The sequence below is a fragment of the Vanacampus margaritifer genome, chromosome 2 (assembly GCF_051991255.1).
Source record: "Vanacampus margaritifer isolate UIUO_Vmar chromosome 2, RoL_Vmar_1.0, whole genome shotgun sequence".
In the NCBI taxonomy this organism is placed as follows: Eukaryota; Metazoa; Chordata; class Actinopteri; order Syngnathiformes; family Syngnathidae; genus Vanacampus; species Vanacampus margaritifer.
The window spans coordinates 11,095,025-11,117,614 of NC_135433.1; the positions used below are offsets into that span (position 1 = coordinate 11,095,025).

The following is a 22,590-nucleotide window of genomic DNA, read 5'->3' on the forward strand; positions in this document are numbered from 1 at the left end:
TGCTAGTACAGGAGAATCACATTTACTTGACTTCAGCCAGGTGTACCTAATCTAGTGGCTGGTGAGAGCATCCTTTGAGCTGTCAGCTTTACTTGGTCAAGTGCCACGTTGCAGGTTTAATGTGCTGGGTCTACCTTACTAGTGTGGTGCAGATGTCTGACTGTTGGGATTATTTACAGACAATCCATTGTTGGCCAATATAAGTGTTTGGTGTGTCACATATGAGTGTGGTTGCGTGGAGTAGCGGTTTAGGAACGTGCGGCGACTGGACCAAACATCTGACTGACTGGTTGGTTGGCTTTTTGACTCCCACAACTGTTGATGTGGCCTGCCACTTCCAATTTTTATTTCTGTGGAAATGTCTTCATCTGTTTGGCCATCCTTAAATGTTCATCCCACCACAGAATTCCATCCATCCATCCTTCTATTCAGATGATCTGTTCACCCATGTCTCCGTCCATTCTCACATTTTTATTTGTCCGATCTGTGCGTTCACATTTGTATCACGTTGGTCTCTTTTATTTGCATGCTCACAGGCTGAGTCTCAAATGAAACTTACCCTGGAGTGCACTGCACCTTTTAACGGAAACCTTCTGAAATAATAACTGGACAACTCTCAGTGCGTTTTGATACAAACAAAACCAAATGACATGCTTTGAATATAATAAGGGTGAGATCGCAGCATTCCAAATTGCACCCTCAATTGTCCCATCTGGTTACCCAAACAGGTTAAAAGGCACGTAATTAGCTGAAAATACCGTTTGGCCTCGTGTATTTCACATATTTCCCTAAACTATAAACACGGTGGCTTCATTTCATTTGGCCTTCAGAGATACACAGATTTAATGAGTTTTGCAGTTTTCCTCCGGGTGACGTTGTCAGAGGATATCGTATCCTTGTTTTCTTAATTAAAGCTAAGCGCAGTGATGGAGACGCACACACAGAAAATTGCTTGTCTTAAAGCCCCCATGAGGCGTGCTGTCGGGAAAGTATCATTTTTAAGTTAATAACTTGTTTCATGCTCATAGAGGGCGACACACCTCCTGGGCTTAAAGGCTTTTTTGGGATGGTCCTCATGGTCAAACTGAGGGAGGGAGAGGAAGTCAACAATAACTTTTCCTGTCACTTAACACAAGTGAGCTTTCGTACATTTTACAAGTCTTGTCGCTTATAAGTCATGAAAGCAGGATTTTGGAAATTCAAAAGGAACTAAGTGCACCTCCATAGTATGTTTGAGACTTAAGTGGCCTAATGTTCAATATGAATTTGAATGTGTTTCAAATATTTGGAAAAAGGAACATGTGTTCCTGAGCTGTGCTGGGATTTATCCGAGTCATCTTGTTTCACTTTAAAAGTTCAGTGGTACCTTTACTTACAAAAAGGAGTGAATGTGCAGTGTGACGTTTGACTTAATTGCACTTTACATGTTATCATTTTTGAATTTTTTTATTATTTGCCATTATTCATTTTCTTTACTGAAAACACATAACAAAATATTGAGTGTCGTTTGTGGGATCTGGAACGGATTAATGGCATTTCAGTTCATTTCAATGAGGATAATTGATTTGATTCATTTAAATTGAGCTTGGCCTCGAAACAAATGGAAATCGTAAGTCAAGGTACCGCTGTAGTCCACAGTGATCCAAATCGGCAGCAGCTGTAAACCGGAGCACTTATTTGAAACCATGTTCAAGTGATGTCATCTCACTCCCTACCTCAACCCGCCACTCCCCCTCTTCTTTTGTTCCCCTCCCCTTTATCCATCCGTTCTTGTCCATCCCCCGCTCTTCCCTCACCCCCGCTCCGCCCCCTGCCCCTCCCTCCTCAACAGTGTGGACGGGACGCTGAGAACTTTGACCGTTTTTTCACGCGCCACCCGCCAGTGCTGACCCCTCCTGACGAAGAAGTGATTCAGAACCTGGACCAGGACGAGTTCCAAGGATTCTCTTTTATCAACCCAGGTTTCCCTGGAAGCGCTCCTACTGCCCCTGCCACCGAGCAGGCTTGATTGAAGCTCATTTATGGACACTGGGACACACACACTCACACATACACGTGCACACCTACTGTATACGGTACATACGTACGAGTCTCTGCAACTTTCAACCCTCAAAACATCTTAAATTCGTCATTTGTTACTGGCACAAACGAATGAACACATTTCTTGTTCACACTGCAGCAACCAGTCCCTTCAGTTTACTAGACATTAATATGAACTGAAAACCGATTAGAACTGATTTGGCCAGTCATTTATCTGTCCAGGATTTCTGAGTGAACAAAACAACAATCATCTGTGTGATCAATGTACACAGTCAAAGCAAAAATGCCAGACAGCAACACTGATGTGCCAAAGTGTACTCGGTGGGTGCATGACGTTGGATAGGGACCAAGCTTAGAGACAAATTGTGAACATTTACAGTTAATTTATGCCTTCCACTTGGTAAAGATTATTAGTAATTGCTTATACATTTACAAAATGGCAGAAAACCACTATTTACGTCTAAATAAAGCTCCTCAACTCACTTCAACATAGCTTCTTGTTACCAAGATGGCGGAAAAGCTCTGCTTTTGTCTAAATTAAGATCCTTATTTCAATTGTATTTTTCTACAGGAATGTAGTCAACAAAGTAGAACAGCACTCGTAGAGAGGTACGGAATGTGCAACTGCTAAAGTGGAATAACATTTTTTGACTGGCAATTACGTTCAAAAGTATTTGCAAATATGTTGAGACATATTTAAATCAGAGGTATTTAAAAATATATTTAAGCATTGATTGTTGATCAATAACCTCATAGTTTGGAAAATGAACACTTCACCTCACCAGCATCTTACTCCGTTTGTACGTTTTTTAATATTATATCATGGTAAATGTTACTTTTATTTATTTATATAGTAGCGAGTAGCAATCTTGAAGTTGTGTCATGGGAATTAGTGTCCCAGCAGCAGTTCCAACTGAATGAAAAGGCTATGAAGGTGTCACAACCAATGAGGCGTGGAAAGTGAGTGAGCGAGCTTGTGTTTGGAGACAAAAGCATCTGCATCAAGTGGACAACTAAAACATTCAGCCCTAAAATATTGAAAATAAATAAATAAATGAAAGAGAAAAAAAATATATATATATATATATATATATATTCAATATTTATACAGACGCTCCCCACCTTACGAACGAGTTACGTTCCGGACGATCGTTCGTAAGGTGAATTTGTTCGTAAGTTGCTTCAGTGCTATATTTTGTATTATAATTTATGTCTAAAGCCTATATAAGTATATTGAAGGTTTATATAAGTATGTTTAAGGCTTGTACAAGTAACCTGCATTGGTTTGTACTGAAAAAAACTTTTAATAAAATGGAGAGAATACGTACAGTACTGTACTGTACTACGTATGTTAGAGAGAGAGAGCGAAAGACACACACAGTATGTACATGTACGTAATAAGATTAATAAAATGAAGTTTAACTTACTTTTGGAAGATGTACTCGATGCTTAAGGAGATGATGGAGGAGGAGGAAGAGGAGGATTTTATATCATGAGAGATTCTTCGTCGTCGCTGGAATCGGCTTCAAAAGTTATTTCCTCCTTCATGGGGACCGGCGTTTCTTCCTCCTCCTCCTCGACACGTTGCTGAGCCTCCAATGAGCTCTCACAGCGCCAATCGTCGGTATTAGCGGCGGAAAGAAGCACTACGCGCAATACAAAATCTAACTTACAGCATTTCTTTGCGAACATTTTTCGACATACTGTACGCGCAGAAATGTTCGTATGTACCGTTGTTCGCAACTCGAATGTTCGTAAGTAGGGGAGCGTCTGTATATATATATATATATGTATGTATATATATATATATATATATATATATATATTCAATATTTATATATATTCAATATTTATATATATATATATATATATATATATATATATATATATATATATATATATATATATATATATATATATATATATATATATATATATATATATATTGTCTCCAAACACAAGCTCGCTCGCTCGCTCACTCACTTTCCACGCCTCATTGGTGCGCATTGGAACACGATCTTTCATATGGTATGCGCCTTGTTTACGTAGTGACAGCACACAATATTCAATATTAAAATGCTCGAAATCGGCCTGGCACTGTCTGGGTTGTTTTTTGATAACGTGTGGCATTAAAAAAAAAAAAAAAAAAAGAACCACTGGACTAGAACATGTATTGCTTCATTCACAATTCAAGATTTTTTTGGGATGTTTTTTCAAAGTAATACAAAAAAATCAAATGTCTACTACTACTACTTGTCTTATTTTCCTGCTGCTAGGCCTACTAAATTCCTAAAGCTATTACAGTATTTTGAAAGGATGTCCAAAAACAAAAAGGCGGGGTCGGGGTGGTGGAGCAGTTTAAGCTTGCAACGTGCAGTGTGAACAAACTTTGTGTTAAATTAATGAAAAGTGACATACACATAGAGAAGAACACACAAATACATGGTTGCCCAAAAAAACTAAACATGTCAGCATTCAAAGTGTTTTACGTTCATTGTTTCCCCCATCTCCTTCCTTCTTGCACGCTCTGAGTTTGGCTTGCAATTCTGGTGTGCCCCTTAAAGCGTCGATATTAATCTTAGCGTCTGTATGTTTATTCTTATCTATAATTGGAATGCTTGACCTTCTCATGCATGAGTTTCTATATCAGTACTATATCAATAAGTTGGACTTGACACTGTATTTTACCATCATGCCCACAGAGACTTTGGAGGATGTCTTGTGTGCTGTTTGGGGATCACGATGGTAAAATATGCTTTGAATGGCGCGTTAGATAGACAAAACTTCTCTTAGAGGACGAGCAGCTCCTTTATCTGTGTTTGACAAAAGCATGGCTCCAACACGTTTACATAATATATACTGTATGTGTGTGATTGGATGAAGATGCACTTTGCATGCCTGACCTCCCAGCACCATGCCTGGCTGGCCCCCGTGCTTGTGTTTGTTTGGACGGCCATCTTGCTTCATGCGGATGGAGCGCTATCTGACTTGTTGCTCCACAGCCGTGTGGAAGCGGAATGAAAGGAAAGCAGTTTGAATACATGTTTGCACGTCATTTTGCTGAGGTGGGAGCACCAAAGAGGGGTTTGATGCGTTGTGACCATTTGTGGTGTTGCCTAGCGACACAACTTCCAAGTCCCCCCGCTCAGGATGAGATGACGTTATAAGTGCGACGTTTGCATGTGCAATGAAGGTGTCCGTTCAAACTACAGCAGCACGCAATGTAACAACAGGTCACTGAAGCAGCAATGATGTTTGTCTTTTGTCTTTTGTTCAATTTAGCAATAATTGTGTTGATGCATTTGTCACTGAACCACCATCCTCACTTGAACTGACACATATTAGTGGTCTCTTTTTTTTTTTTTACCCCAATCAACTTATTCTTACTAGAATCACTTCATCCCATATCAGCCAGCACTATGCTGTGCATTTCTACAGCTGATCATTCACTAATTTATTAAAAGTTTATGTTTTCATTGACAGACTTTCCCACTGACTGGCCACAACATTAGGTCTACCTGCACAATCTAGTTTTAAAAAAGCATTTTTGATTAGCACTGTCAAAGAGGTATATCATATATACTGTATATCGCATGAAGTCTTATTAACAAACAGTTCGAGCTGAAGTTATGCGACTCATAGTCATACGACTTGTGTTTGATATTTTGACATGTAAATAGCCTGTCACGGAGCAGCGTGATGTCTGTCGGCGTGTGAGGTGGAGGACCCAAAATGCAGGGAGGCAGGAGAACCACAGCAGGAGTGCAGGCGAGACTGCCGTGCTTTATTTTACAGAACACACTAACCAGGGTACTGGTTAATGCTAACTAAACAAATAACTGAAAAGATACAAAATCAAAATGACAGACAGGACTCTGGGGGTGACCATGACAAGCGGCAATGATCCCACACAGACTGATCATCAGGGAACTAAATACACCCACACTAATTGGGGTAACTAGCCACACCTGGGGCCAGGCACAAGTGGCTGAGGGCCCGGATTGGTCAACCCGCGGAGGGGCGGGAACCCACTCAGGGCCCTCAACCAAAGCCAGATCTTCCCAGACATGACATATTCTGTTATGAAAAGCAAAAGACAATAAGACAGTAAATTGTTATTCCCAGTTTGATTCATTTTTAGTTATGTCGTTTTAACAACAATTAAAGCTATAACTACGGTAAGTAGTGTAGATAAAACATAGAAGACAATAATTAAAAGAATCCTAGTTCATTAATAACTTAACTTAATCAAACATTATTTTCTAAGTTAAATATACAAGAGCTCCCTGGCATTTACAATACAGTAGCTGCAGCTGTAGATGAGAGATAGGACCAAAAGCAGTGCAGCCTCTGGCTAGCAGACATCATGGCTCGCAATTAGGTCAAAATCGTTGTCTCGTTAATGTAAATATTTCACCACCAGAAAAAAACTAGAATGACACAAATGTTCAGCTGCATTTAAACAGCCTATCCTGGACTCTCAGATGGAGCGCAGCAAGAACAAATGCCATTGGTGTTTTCATGGCACTCGTTCAGACTGGACAGACAGTTACTGTTGATGGTCTACATTGTTTATTTGCTAGAAAGAAGGCAAACTATTGATGCTGCACTTTCCTGAAAAGAAAAGATCAGTGCTGGGATATTTAATTTTAATTCCATATAACTGTGTTTTATTTTGTGTGTTTTTTTTTCTATATAAATGATGTGACTTTGCAACAATAGGGAAGCCCAGGTCCAAAGATGACAACAAGTTGAGACCCACCGTTCTAGATTATGCCACAATGATCCCAATGATGTACTATGTTGTCCTCAAGATAGTCACCTGTATGAATAATATTTTTCAAAAACATATTCAGATGGCACATATTTGTCATTAATTGCTCTAATGCAACTTCATGGTGTCTTTTGCCACTGTTTTGTGTCATTTCCAGCTGAATATGCATTTGGCAAATTAAGAAACAAAAAACAACAAGTCAAACTCATTAAAACCGTACATGAGAGAGTTCAAACCCGATGCTAGGCACACCAAACTTGACTGTGCAATTGGTCATCATGTTGTGGTTAGTCAATCATTATAAAGTACCAAAATATCCTGTTAGAATGTGGACTTGTTTTTGATAATATTATTTTAAATAATATAAAATATTGGTTAATTCGGCTCCATAATTCTCATCCATTACTATGAGTGTGTAACGAAATGTAATGACTTGATGCAGCTAAAAAGCACTCGAATGCACCTCTGTTGTTGTTATAAAAGAAACTGTGTCATAGAAAAATGCATAGAAATCTGCGCCCTATGGTCAGTATGCAAAGGTCAAAAAATAACAGGGATACCAACAACAACAAAAAGATTCCTGCATGAAAAAGGTGTTTAATCATTGAGCTTTTACAGTATTTCCATGTAAGCCATTAGGGTGCTTCATGTTTTTGTGTCTACAGCGCTTCGAACGTGTGATCAATCAGCTCTTTGGTGTGCAAATTATGTGGAAAGAAAAGGCTTTTTACAATGTTGCCCATGTGGCAAATTGCCATGATTTTTCAACACAAGGCTTACAATAAAAAATGAGAGTTAGATGTGTGCAGGGGCTTGTCATGTGTGCTTTCATAGTGGTCTGCAGAGTTTATGCTTCTTCCCTATCTGTTGTTATTGAACTGGTGCAACATGCAGTGGAGGAGCGAGATTAGAGTGATGGAGGCTGACAGATGGGGAGTAGACTGGAGAGTGGAAGGAAGGGAAAGAGACGAAGAAGAAGAAGCAGAGAGGAGGAACGCAACAATGAAGGAGGGCACGGAGAGGGAGGGAGGCGAGTGAGCGGCAAACCAAGCGAGGCAGGCGGCTACGACAGGCTGTGCATATTTCATGGCTGCCACTTATCATAAGAGCCTTTCCTTGATGGGGGAAGCGCAGGTTTGATGACTTCAAGGAAATAACATGCACAACACGGCCTACATACACACAGCCCTGCTGAGCCACTAAAGCCAGTCGCTGGTTGGAATGCTGCTCCGGCTATCTACAGTGCACGCCATAAACACACATTGGTTCACAAACACAAAAATAATTTGTATTAAATGATGATATGATGAAGTGCATACCTACATATGGGAATCAGCATGACAAAATCAATACAAATGAAAAGGATTATTTTTCTACAGTTTCTTGGCCGAATGTAAACACACAAATCAAACAAAATGCAAAGTTGACAACTTTAGACTAGGTCTTTTTAAACTAGCTTGCTGTTCTCAGCCATGTTGTTAGTGCAAGCAATGCATGTCAGCTAGCGACAACAGATAAATATTTGATATAATTCATTTACAATTGTTAACTTTCTTTGTGTTAAACAGTATATAAATGTTTAGGTTGAAATGTTCGAAAACTAAATTGTGATTGTGAGGGGTTCCTTTGAAAATTCCCAGACTCCAAAAGTTTGACAAAACTTCCTCGTACACACTGGTTGCAATGGTTCTAGAATGTTGCCTACCACAAAAGTTGAAGAGATAGTGTGAGGGTCAAAATCCACGGATATTAAATCAAGGTGAACGTAATAATTAAATTATCATGAAGAAGTCAATAATGTCAGCTATGGAAGTTGTCAGGGTTGGGGGGATGTGGACCCAAGTGTTTGGAAGCAATGCAAGACAGGAAAGAAGTCCAACAAAAGGGGATTTAATTCAAGCAAAAAAACTAAATGTTGGTGTCGATAAATAAAATCAAAAATGTCCAAAAACATAGGTCAATGCTACAACTAAATCAGGAACACGACGAGACAATAGGAGGTGGCACGGGCGTGAAAACAACAATGCACCCACATTGACCACAAAAAAAAACAGCAAACTAAGGCCCCGTCCAGATGAAAGCAAAGCCGGTTTCGTTCCTCAAACAAATATTGTACACACAGAAGCATTTCAAGACTTACGTGTGTCCAAAAGAAGACGCTGAGGACGTTTAACGGCTGTAATGTATATGCCAAGTCTGGAGTGGCGCTGTAGCGCAGCCACAGAGAGTTAACGGAAAGCGTAGAAGAAGAGTCAGCGAAGAAGACAAACACTTTTTATTCTAACTTTATTGCAATCTACAGAACAAACATGACTTTGCATTTATCAAAAGAACGTGAAAAAGACGAACACAGGAGAAGTGACAATGGCGGGTGATTCAAGTACAACACCGCTTGTTGAATGTGGGAATTAAGAAGCTAAATATTTTGCTGCAAAAGCATAAGCAAGCTATGGAGGCTGCGCAAAACGACCAAGACACGGCTATCCTGCCATTGTTGTTGACAGACTGACCTTTGCACTCTGGAGCCCGGTTTCAAAAGTGATCGGTTATAAAGCTCAGAAACCGCGCCATCGTGTGGACGAACGGCTTAAACGGTAAACTTGTGAGAATACATTGAAACTGGCTTTCGTGTGGGTGGGGCCTCAATACACACACTGATTGACACAACAAGACACACCTGGGTGAGACACAAGTGGCTAAGGGCACTGATTGGCCAACACACGCGGAAGGGAAGATACCAGGCGGATGTGGTTGCAGATGACGAGACAAGGTGAGAGGCAAGGAACACATAAAACACTGATCACAGCCAAAAGACGACAAGAACTCCCAAAAAACAAACAAAAACCCAACCCCACAGAACCGAATCATGACAAAAGTAAAGATACAAACTTATACTACTTTTGATGAGCATGGAAATAAGAGTTCACAGTTCATTCAGAGTAGGGCGAGAAAGAGAGATATTTTCTTGCGAATAATATTCCAAATAACCATTGCCTATAGCTGAATACAGTCCAATGGTCATTACTTTTATAGTAATAAAACTAATCAAATGTACAAATGTGACCTTACATTTTTTTTGTATTTTTGGTGAATTATTAATGTTATATTAATGTGTTCAGTTGTGCTAATGCAAGATTGATTGAAGTGACAATATGTCATGTAGTGATCACCTATAAGTGTCATATTCATTTCTCAGGCTAAACAAGATTTAGGCTACGTTCACACTGCAGATCTTGATGGTCAATTCCGATTTTTTGGGTGAAATCCGATTTTTGTGAGTAAGCGTTCACGTTACCTATTAATTGCGACCTCTGCTGTGTAGACGTAATGCGTCCCCAAAGTGACCCGCATGCGCAAAAGAAGATACAACGTCACTCACAACTCTGTGATTGCGGAAGTAAATACGTATGGTCCAGGAGCATGTCAGGACCACGGACTTTTATAAGTCCGTTGTCGGGGCTCATATTTTTACCATCCCATATCTACAGAGGAGTGATGCAGGAGGAGGTAAAAATAATATTTTGCAAAAATGAGGCAAGCCTCATCTCATGGAAACGTCACGCCATTGCCACGCGTAATAAATGAGCCGTCTGAATGGCTAAATTATTCATTTCACCACCACAAATGTAATTTCTATACTTCATGTTTCAAGTGGGATTAAATTAAAGTTAAATATAAAGTCACATGTTACTCGAGACAACTTTGCCGATTCACGTATGTCTCCCGAGACTTGCGGACCTCGCAGATACGTCAAGCATAAATCAAGCTTAATGTCCCCGCCCGCGCGGAGCGCATATTGGACTTTTCATGACGTCAAGGTCGGATATATGCGACCTGGCCGTTCAGACTGCGGTCGCATTGCAAAAATTCGGATACGTATCCGATCTAGCACCACATGTGAGAGTGACCCAGTTCGGATGTGAAAAAATCGGAATTGAGCCGTTCAGACTGACATAAAAAAGTCAGATACACGTCACATTTAGGCAAAAAAAATCTGATCTGGGTCTTATTTGCCTTGAGTGTGAACGTAGGTAGCCTTAGTGAATAGTTCATAATTGTAGCACATCTAAATTTCCCTATAACTAAACGTTTTATCTTGTACTTAAACAATACACAAAAACGAGCCAATGCTGCTGCCTTAAATTCACATTATTGCACTTATGGTGGCCAAAATCTGTATTACTGCTCATATGTAAATCCCCCAGAGCAGCCTTTAATGTTATTATAGGAATTAAGTGTGACAATAAAGAAATGAGACTGTGGAACTTGGTCACACACACACATACAAAATCCTAAAAAAGAAGGACAGAGTAAAATAGGTAAGCAGTCTGTAGCCGAGTGATGGCAAGCATGGTAACCGTGCCAGCAAGCTGAATTGTTACGGTATTTGTTCACAAACACCATGAGAATCCATCTTGTACTGCTCCCGCTGATTTCTTTACAACCAACCTTTTTTAGGTAGGACCAATCAGGCGTTGTTTAGGGCAGGACATGAAGCTGTGACGAAATCAGGAAGCCCGAAGCCGTTACTTAACAACAAACCTAACGTGGGCGAATGCACGGACGCTGCAATTAATTCTGTTCTCGCAGAAATACTTAGTTTCCTTTTTGAAGAAGAACAGCAAGAGGCGCTTTGTGCATTTTTAGCTGGTAAAGATCGTGCTTTTTTTCCCTACGACAACATTCACATTCGTTGCTGTGCTTGCTCAAAACAAAAGTTTGGTAGGCGTCCAATCAGCTCGTAGTATTCTACAAAATATCCCGCCTTTCCCTAGCAAATCACAGTGGAGCGGTCCCAGATTGATATTGTAGAGAATTCTCTTGAGTGAATCACAATTATCAACCTGGCTATTGCCAAGTTACAAGCTTGGTGCCACATTCTTGTTTCTTTGTTGTCACACCTCAAAACTGATTTTAGCAACAATACATTTTGCCATTTTTTACTTTTGGCCTTCAAATACAGTTTCAAGACAAAATATGTGGACCCTTTTCAATTACTGTTCCTTGATTTCTAAATAAATGTGTTTTAAAATGTGATTGGATCATTTAAGTCACAGCGACAACGTTTTTTTTCTTGAACTTTCTTTTAAGTTTGATTAATAAAAATATTGGAAAATATTTTCCAAAAGTGGGCACTTCCATCATTACGTTATTCATGGTTGCCCGCTGGTCAGCGAGTGCTTTATGACCTAAAGCCTCGAAAAAATACAGACGGAGAAGCGCCGTCAGCATTGACCCGGATTGACAGACATAAACCTGCTTCCGTCTGTGCTCAGCCTGTGTATTTATTTGAGGCTTCGCGAAAGTGCCCACCTCTGACACTTTCACTTGCCCAAGCGTGGCTCACATTGGAACGCCTCTGGAGTCAGGGCTCGAAGGCAAGCACCTGATGGCAGGGCCTGCATTGCCGGGGCAGCAGCCCAAAACGGTAACGTGGATCCCGCTTCCCATAGGCTCACCACCTTTGTGAGGGGCCACAGGGATTGGGTGCAATGTGAGCTGGGCGGCAGCCAATGGCATGGACTTTGGCAGTCCAACCCCTAGCTACAGAAGCTGGCTCGAGGGAGGTGAAATGTCAACTCTCTGGCAGGAAAGGAGCCCAAGCTGATGAGTGAGGTCAAAAGGTTCAAACTAGACGTAGTCCTGTTTTCCTTGATATACAACTTCGACTCTGGTACCATCTTGAAAGTAGTTGGACTGTCTTCCACTCTGAAGTTGCCTACGGATAGTCACCAAACAGGTGTGGTCATATCTATTGACCCCCGGCTCAGTGCCTGTACATTGGGGTTCACCCCGGTTGGTACGCCATTGGTGTGGGTGCTGCAGAACGGTCCTGCTGGGGACTTCAATGCGCCTGTGGGCTATAACAATGAGACCTGGACCAAATCCTCGCCCGATTCGAACCCGAGCAGCGTTCCGTCATTGGACTTCTGTGATCATCACGGATTGTCCTTGACAAAAGGATCTTCCATGAGTCGAGTATTCCCACAATCCGCTCATGTCCCTATACGGCATGTCTCCGTATATGGTCAGGTATCAACTCCCACTATTCACTTCCCATCAGGAAGAGGTTGCTGTTCCCTCTGTCAGTGCCCAGCGCCACCATTGTTGGACCGTCTGGAGGCATGCCAGATCTGTCCCGCACAACACAGCACAACTGTCAGTTGGCCGGTAGGCATTGGTCCCCCCTCACCCTCTCGACCGGACTATCGCCTGGGCAGATGGTTTGGCTGTCCACCCGTGACCTTCCTCTCCAGACTGATTCCTGTAAGATAGCCCCCAGGATCATTATACCATTTGAAATGGAGAGGGTCGTTAACCCTTATGCCGTCTGTCTAAAGTTAGCCTCCCTCCGTATCCATCCCACTTTTCATGTCCCTCCTGAAACTGGTCTCCTCTTGCTCCCTCAGCCCTCCTTCCAAACCCGTTCCTCTACCCATGATCATTAATTACTACCTACACTGTCCGAAGGATTTTGGATGTACGTGACCATGGTCAGGGTTTTCAATATTTTGTTGACTGGGAGGGTTACGGTACTGATGAACGTTCCTGGGTCTCTAGGTACCTCATCATTGATCCTTTCCTCCTCCAGGACTTCTACCAAGAATTCTCTCACAAGCCAGCTAGGGCAATAGGTGGTGCCCATTAAATGTGCTTTATGAGTTCCATCACTAACATTGGGAACAGCGAGCCAACATTGTACTCATTGACACCTTTTAAGATTTATTAGAGTTTATGTATATTTTTAACGGTTAAAAGGCACTTAAGGTTAAAGTGTACCTCATGTGCCCCATTTTGAGTTATTAATGGGGAAACGGAGCAATCCTATAAAGTTTGATGAATATCTGGTGTTCCCATTTTTTTGTGTCTAGTCTTGAATTTGCCAAAATAATTCTATCCATCATTCCATCCATCTTCTACCGCTTATCCGGGGTCGGGTTGCGGGGGCAGCAGCTTTAACAGTGAAGCCCAGACTTTCCTCTCCCCAGCCACTTCTCTGGCCGAATCCCAAGGCGTTCCCAGACCAGCTGAGAGACAAAATAATTCCGCTGGTTTATTTTAATTCTTGTCACCATGTTGGGGTTGATGTGACGTCACCACCTCAACAGGCTGTCACTCGCGCCCATTTGTTAAGATTGAGACATACACCAGATCGCTTCCCTATGGATGTAAATCAGTTATCTAGACTTGGATATTTATTTATTATTATTTATTTAAACATAAAGGATATAACCTGACCCTACAGACAGGCTTCCGGCTTGCTTACGTTGGGAGATTACTTACATGTGCATACAGCACCTCATCTGTCGCGTCCCATCTGTCAGCAAATAGGCGTCTTTAGTGACGAACTGACAGACCTTCTGTCAGTATTGACTCTGGAGAGTTACAAGAATGACCCATGTTAGTCAAAAAATGCCGCCGGGGAGATGGCCGAGCCAAGACGGCTTTCAACCTGGTGACGTCACAGCTTCGCTCCTTGCAGGCAAGTATGGCTGCGAGCACTTGCTGTCATGGTTTCTCGACAAACATATTCCACACGCTATTATAAGACTTTAGATGGGGAAATTCTTTTCCACGTACACAGTGCAAATTTGACAGCGGACATAGACTAAACAATAATAAATATACAATAGACAGAGTCCACTCAGCGGGGCCTTTAATTTAATGGCTGAAGGAAGCTTGCTTTAATACAACCAGTGTTACAAAACATGTTTGGATGCAGTTTTTCTTGATAAACCATTGAGCACCACGGGTACACTTTAAACTAGGGAATTTCAATACAATTTTTTTTCAGACCGATACTGATATGAGTATTCAACTCCTCAGTACTCACCGTTACCAAATGCAGATACCATTAGTACTTTTGATTAATAAAATTTCCACGGGAAAGAAAAACAATGACAGATAATTTTAAAGAACGACCTATGCATAGCAAATTTGCTGCTATCATTCGGGATTGCTACATCTATCAAGACTACTTTCTTCCAAAGTTTATCCACAACTGCTATCTGGAAGTCCCACAGGATCTTAGCCTGGTTGTTCTCGACCACCTGCGGCGTTGAATGTCATCTTCATTCTGGGACCTCTAGTCCATATTTAGTACACTATTCCTACTACCTGGCTATGTCGCTCTATGTATGCCTTGCCTTCCAGCATCTTACACACTGCTGTGATTATGTTGCACCATCTCGGGGGCTTCTTGTTCTATTCTGTTCTGTTCTTGTGCTTCCATGATTGGTGCCTCCTTACTGTCTTTCAGTCCAGCCTTTTCCACTCACTGGTATGTTTTCTTAATGTCAGCCACTTCTTCGATTTCGCAATGGTCCATGCTATGCAGGGGTTTGTCTTTCCATGACAGTCCATCTGGCTCCTTCTCCTCACTGGGCTTCTGGCATTCATTAAGCAGGTTGTCCCTTGGACCAGCAGGTTGAGTGAATTTGAAATCTGAGAAACTTTGCTAATACATTGTAAAGACTGTGAAGACACTGGACAGAATATGTTAGTTAACAGGGCAACAGATAGAGGCAGGAATCTGATTGGACAAAAAAAAAAATCTAACATATCATGTACACTTTCTGGAAGCAGTGAAGAGAAACACTTTGAAATATAGAGAGTAGACAGTTGGGAATAAATTAAAATAATTTCATAAAATAAATATTAGGATGTAGCTTGTGAATGACGGTCAGTGTTTCTGATAGTGTTTAGGCTGCCGCATTCATTGCGTCATTCACTGTGAGGCAGCTGCACTTAATGCAAATGATTTTGAACAGAATACTGTAGGAGAGGATGCTGTCTAAAGTTTGTATTGGCGTGCATGTAATAGCTGGTGTACACAGTAAGCCGCCGCAGTGCCGGAGCGCGTGTGATAATTAATTCCAAATGTTGCGGCCCTAAAAAATGAAAGCCAGTGGCTTCGGCACAAAGCAGCCAGCGCTTATCAGCCCAAAACAGGTCAGCGTTCGATACCCGCCTTTCATTCACCCTCCTCTCCTCACTGCCTCCCACACACACACACACAGTCGCTAATCCTCTGCTTCCTGGAAAGTGATGGCGGGAGGCAGGAAGTAGAAGGACAACTTGGAATAATGACTCTCAATGTAATAATCCTGTGAGGCTGTGGTTTATATGTGCGTTCTATCGCCACATCTCCACCAAAGGCCACTGATGTTTATCTCTTCTCTTCTTCTTCCTCCTCTCATATCTCCATCTTTCTGCCTCACAGCATTAAGCGACATTCAAGCGTGCTCAGACGGAACACATTAGGAGCTGCCCTACATGGCTGCCAGCTGTGTGTGTGTGCGTCTGTGTGTGTGTGTGTGTGTGAGTGAGTGTGCATGTTTAAAGTCCTTGCTGTGTAGAAACTGAACGACAGTAAATTGATGAGCTGACACATTTAGAATACCCCTGCACAAATAACAGCTGAAGACACGGTCAATGTTAATGTTGTCACAACAACCATTTTAAATGACATGCAAGTTTATTTATTTTGTGTCTCCTGCTACACTTAAAGCTACCTTTGCAAGATCTGAAAAAGGCTTCCCTCTAAAAGCAGCAGTCAAAAAAAAAAAAGATTTAAATATGCACTCATATGTGACTACACAGATGTTTCAAAAAGTTGACACAGTGGAACCTCTGTCAACCGCAAGCGATGTCTCGGCACACCACCAAACTAAAACCACCAAAAGCTGAAATAAGGATGATCTTGTCTCAATATACTCAAAAATGTACGTAGTAAAATCTGGGGCTGTTTAATTGACCACAAAGCCAATGTTCTGTTGTCAAGAGGATTTACGGGTTAATTGTACCTTCTGCTATCTGGTAGAAGCGCATTTGTTCAGCCTGTTATTATACGTTTTGGTCCATTAGTTTTCCATCCATTCATAATTTACTCCGTATCCAATAAAAACTCAATTCAAGATGACTGAAGTGGTCCTGGCTAGATGGTTAAAAGCAGAAGAAGTCAAACCAATGAATGCTCATGCTTAGTATGAGTTTTAAAATCATGTATTTTTGAATGAACACTGTTTCATCAGTTTAGTGCAGACCAGCGTTTGTGTAAGTACAACAGCAACTTTATCACCCTTGCTAACATTTGCACGAAATGAGTGGTCCACCAAATATTTTATTTGGTGGACCAAGGTCTCTAGTGCAAGCCATCATGGTATGGAAATAACTCAGGGGCTTTTACTTTAAAAGGAATGTCAACCCAAAAAAACAAATCTTGATATGTTCTATGCAGCCACATTAGTCTTTTTCAGTATTTTGGTCAATATTATATTGTATGAGCTAAGCAGCAAAATCCAGCAGTTTTTATGTATATCAGAAGGCAACCATTTTGCCACTTGCTGTCGAGTGTAAATGACGTCACAGTTGTTCAGGTCTCAGGTAACAACCAATCACAGCTCAGCTTCAGGAAACAGGTGAGCTGTGATTGGTCGTTGCCTGAGCCCTGAGCAACTTTCATGTCATCTCTGGTCGACAACAAGTGGCAAAATGGCCGTCTCCTGCGATGGATAAAAACAACTGGATTTTGCTGCCTAACTCGTATTCCACAAATGCATCCAACACATTATTGTCAAGAAATGTTTAAGGTTGAGGTCAGAAAACTACAAACAGTTTTCCATGCATATATACCTCCTTTAAAACTCTCCTCTCAGGTTATGCAGCTTTTTAGTCATTATCTGATCATACACACGGAACATAAGGAACAGAAATCATACAGAGATCAGAATCTGTACATGCAAAAATACTTGCCCTTTTCTAAAAAAAAATAAAAATGATTAACTCAATTTCTTAATGTCAGACAGACTTGCAGTTGAAAAATATCTGTAGCTCAAAATTTCATCAAGACAATTATTTAGTTATTAGGATATTCTTGGCCTGAGTCAAAATTGACCTGCAATGTGCTATGTATGTTAGCTATAATAATAATAATATTAGTGCCGCTGTAGCTGCTCACTGTCAGTCTCTTCAGAGGGTGCAGGTGTACCTAATGAATTGTCTTTCTTCTTCTTTCCTTTCCACTCATCCCATCGTTTAATCACATTTCCGCCCACATTCACTCTCCCTCCACATCCGTGTGCTCTCTTCGCCACGTCGCCCCGCAGAAGACCCGTCGGGACACGTGCAACTTTGACAAAGAGTTCACCAAGATGGCGGTGGACCTGACGCCCACAGACAAGCTGGTCATCATGAACCTGGATCAAGACGACTTCATGGGCTTCTCCTACACCAACCAGGCATACGAGGCTCCTAACTGAAGCCAAGTGGACTGTTGATGAGAGAGGTGACGCGCGTTAGGCTAGTCCATTCAAAACACATAAATAGTATCGTCCAACTCAAGTTACGCAATACACTGAACACCAAAGACTTTCAACGTATTGTGTAAAAAAATAAACGAATCTTTAAAGAAAATGTGAAATCATATTGAATGTAATAATGAATATGTTGTTAGTCTTAAAATGTTAATTGGGTAATGGCTCCTTTTTCCCCATCCTTATGTTCTGACTAAATTGTAATAAGAATAGAGGTCAACCGCATCGGTCAGCTTTTTTTTTAACTATAAGTTTTGTCTCAAAGTAATGTTACATTTATACTGTGGTTGAGCAAGTTGGCCCAACTTGTTATTCTCCAAACCTGTGAGCCACTCAAACGTAATGTGACAAAGGTCAAAATTGGGAAAAAAATATCCCTTCCTAATAGTTTGATATCCTCACTTGATGGCTTTTAATAGCCAGACACTCTACTGGTACATGACGCCTCTCATAGTAACCTGCAAAGACATGACAAAGTGTAACCCAATACAGTGAAACCTACAAAGTTGAACCTATTCCATTGCAAGACGTTGGTCGAGTTGTTCCAATTAGAAAATATTGGAAATGATCAGTTATGTGGTCAAACATGGTAGCGAAATCAGAATGGTCAACAAAAGACTAAAACTGTGGCGGGAGATCTCCCAGACAGAGCTTTCCCTTGTAACTACTTTATGGCCCGGGAAAGGGCAAAAGGTTACTTGCTGTTCGGTTGCTTAGCAACCATCAACAAATACGGCAAACTTGAGCCTTGCCCGCCATCCTCCCTGCACTGTCCTGTGCATTACACTGTGGCACACGCCATTCAAAACAAGCATGATGTACAATTTTCTAAATTCAGCATCTTAGTGATGAAGTGCTGCCTCCACAAGTGAAAACACACTTTTAAGTTTGCCTCTTTTTTTCTAGATCAATCCGCTACTTGACTTGTCACAATGCTATAGCTCACCGGTGACCATGGTAACAAAATCTATACTGCAGGAGAGTGGGGTGGTGTGAATTGCATGAGATAGGACTGCCCCTTTTAAAGCAGCCTTATATAAGAGAGGCAAAAATGGGGCATGTGAAATATGCTTTTTGATTCTCGGGTTAAATTTCGGAAGAAGAATTTATCAGTTAACTTGAACTGAGGCCTATTGTTCATGTAGCTTTCGTTGTTCAATTCTTGTATTCTCCTAACAGTATGCAGTATGGTAAAGCTGCTGCTTCTTTTCTAGTTAGTATTTTAAAAGGGCAGAAAAAGCACAATGAGGTCCCACATGATGTTTTTTTTTGGAAGAGCTTCAGTCGTGTTCAACTTTTGAGGTTCTCACTGTGTCACGAGGCAGCTTTAAAGTAGCAAGTTGTAAATGCAAGAATAGTGGAGAAAGTTCACGTTTAGGGTGTCGTTGATGCCGGTGGATCTGCAGAAACTGAGCGCTCAGGCTTTTCCTTCACTGTCCACATAAACCATGACTGTGCTCATTTGTGCATCTTGACCATTGTTGCCTTTTTCAATCAGCAGCCATTCATGGCACTGTGGAAGTGCTGGCACATCACTGAGGAAAATGCCTAAAGAGGAAACTTCTTTGAAACATTTTCTCCTGTTTTTCTCCCGCCATTTCTTTCTCCCAGCTGCCCTTTAATTATTTCCATTTGCTGGGTAATCCTTGCTTCTGTCGATGCCCACTGGGTAGCCACAAATGATGTGATGTCAAAAGGTTGTGGCAGTCACCAATGGGGCGCACGAGCACACGCAGCGGCTGAGGAGATGCGTTGACAACTCCCAAATGAGCCATTTTGCAAGCAGCAATAACATCAGCAAAGCTGCTGATCCTACAACCAACACATTTGTGCGTGCGTGCGTAAAAATATATGCATGTATTGAGTAACTGACGTTTGTAAGATGCAAAATGTGTGTGGATTCAAGGCCACATTATTTCAAATTCAACAAATCTGCCCTCCAGCCTTCCGCCACTTTACAGTATAATGCCAGCATGCCCCCCTGCACTGCACTGCACTGCACTGGATTGCAGTGTTCTTTATACACTGCCATAGTGTACTAGCATGATTGAGACTTAGAATTATTAGGTGAAGCGTAACAAGGCAAACGATGTTTTCCCCTGGAGGCACACGACACACTGCAGGTCTGATGCACTCAGGCACACACACACACGCACCCTTACTTAACAAGCGCATATGTATCATGCGTAGATTTAAACCCAAACACATAGCATTTCTTAACTCTTTGACTGCCAGACGTTTTCAGAAAAGGGATGTCGTGGGTGTAGGAAACACACATACTACCAAATGAAAGATTGGACTCTCATCTTTCATCAGAAAAAAATGTTTGTTTCTACCTTATTCCGTTTTTCAGTAATCAACAATAGAAAATGGTTAGTTTCACCTCTGTTTTGAAACAAACGTCTTCTAACGTCTTTGGCACTCCTCTATAGAATTTTACTAAACGTTATTTAACTTTTTTGGCAGTCAAAGAGTTAACGCTGTCGTCAATATTTTTTATTTTATTGAAATGTTATGTTCAATCTAAGATCCACTACAGGAACGCCCCCAAAACTTCCGTTTTTCCAAAGACGATGATCACTTTTGATTGACAGTATCATACAGTATATGATAGGTATTCATTTACCACAACGTTGATTATTGCGGTTGTAGTTTGCAGTGATGTGGAATAGTGACAATGGAATCAGTAGCAATGATCCAAAGTACAGCAATTGTGCGATAATTGTTAATGGTAGTGGAAGGAAAACCCAGTGCAGCACTATATCCATGTAATTGAAGAAAGGGACTGTCAGACATGCACATTAAGCAAAATAAATAACGCAAAACTGCACTCATGATATTACCCTAAAACCTAGTCCAAGGAAAAGATGATTAGTTTTTAGGATTAAGGAAATTATTTTTAATGTAACGGAAAATAAATGTATTTTTTAATAATAACTAAAACAATCGAAAGAGTACTTCGACTCCTGAACACATATGAGTCGTGTGTACATATATATTTTAATGATAGAGAGCAACGTCAGCACTATTTTTCCGCTTATCACATGATGTTAGCAAAGCATTGCAGCAATATGTTTGCACTGCATGATATGACCATGTGTTTAAAGTTCATCCAGACTAAAAGCATCACGGTACTTGTAATAACAGAATTTCTGGTACAACTTTTTGTGGTTGGACGCCAGTGTAGTAGTTTGCTCAATACACAGTAGGCTATCTAATGTAACGATTTGGCCAGTTCTCAACCACTGAGCCACATTGAGTTGTGAAGCATTTAATCTGGCCCGACCACCTTGTGTGGATGTACTGTATATCAGCTAAGCGCTGTACAATTTAGGATGTACCAGTCCCTTAAGCTTAGAAGAAGCTAATGTACAGTTCCGCATATACAGTCTACAATTATGTTTTGTCTGTGTTCCTTTTGGTAGTTCAAAAATCATCTCTGTATATTTCCCTAGTTATTATAGACCTATAAGCACACTTTAATGTTATTTCTAGAGTTATACTATGCATGCATGTGTTTTCTCTCTTTCATATCTTGTACTACATGAGCTGAATCGGTCCTCTATAAAATGGTGGTTAATTGATGATAACTGTGTGGTCCATGTATCAATAACTATTAAACCAGGGCAATGTTGTTCTTCTTTTGTACATGTATACATATGCATTACATGTTGTGTGTACATATAGGTATAGGTAAGAGTCTTCCATGATGATAGGAGACAATTTAAGGGTAATTATACTGCGATACAGAATTGCTGTGAATGATAATGACATTTTAGCTAAATAAAACGAAACCAAATGTTAAATTCCCCACCGGCCTCTTGTTTTAGATTTAGTTTAGCCCTCTATTCCACGGTGCAGTGCTCTTCCCTGCACCTTACAACCTCAACTTAATTCCTCTCATCAATCCTTCCTGCCCTCTTCTTCCGCATTCTCTCCACCTAACATGAACTCCTGAAATACTGCCAACTTTTCAAAGTCCACGCCTGCCTCATGTGCTAGTTGCACATGCTAAACGCCAAGTAATGATAGCGCAAAATTAAAGTAGAGGTTTGCTTTGTGCCATAGCTCACAAATCGGAAAATGTGTACTGTGATGTTTATGATTGTAGAATAATAAATTATTGTGAAACGTCACGCATTTGGCTTTCTTTTTCTTTCTCTTCGGTGTCGAGAGAGCAATTTAAACACACATCGTAAGAACTTGGACAGCGTTGAAGATCAAGATGCACAAGCTTTTAATGTAAATCTGATGAAATACGATACGATATACTTTTATTTTCCCCGTGGGGAACTTTTTCCTTTTTCCTTTTTCCTTTTTCCTTATCCCATCGTTAGCAACCTTTTTGTCCAATGTAATTTCAACTACAATGTATTATTAATGGGACAGAAACTGCTACAGATTATGTAATTGTTATCTTATACAGTATTGCATTCTTGTATGGTATTTCTGGTTTAAATA

The 22,590-nt window shown here is 40.9% G+C and overlaps 1 protein-coding gene across 2 annotated transcripts in view; it reads left to right on the forward strand.

The window, feature by feature from the left end:
- The window catches only part of LOC144043211 (protein kinase C beta type-like), a 102,675-nt gene extending 80,410 nt beyond the window's left edge, over positions 1-22,265 (forward strand). The window contains exon 17 of one of the 2 annotated variants that reach the window (XM_077556526.1): positions 17,923-22,265. In XM_077556526.1, the coding sequence (XP_077412652.1) occupies positions 17,923-18,075 (153 nt within the window). In that variant the 3' untranslated portion in view covers positions 18,076-22,265. Of the gene's footprint in view, positions 1-1,831; positions 3,878-17,922 lie in introns of those variants that run through there. The other variant, XM_077556525.1, reaches the window with a different exon arrangement.
- Positions 22,266-22,590: the final 325 nt, after the last annotated feature.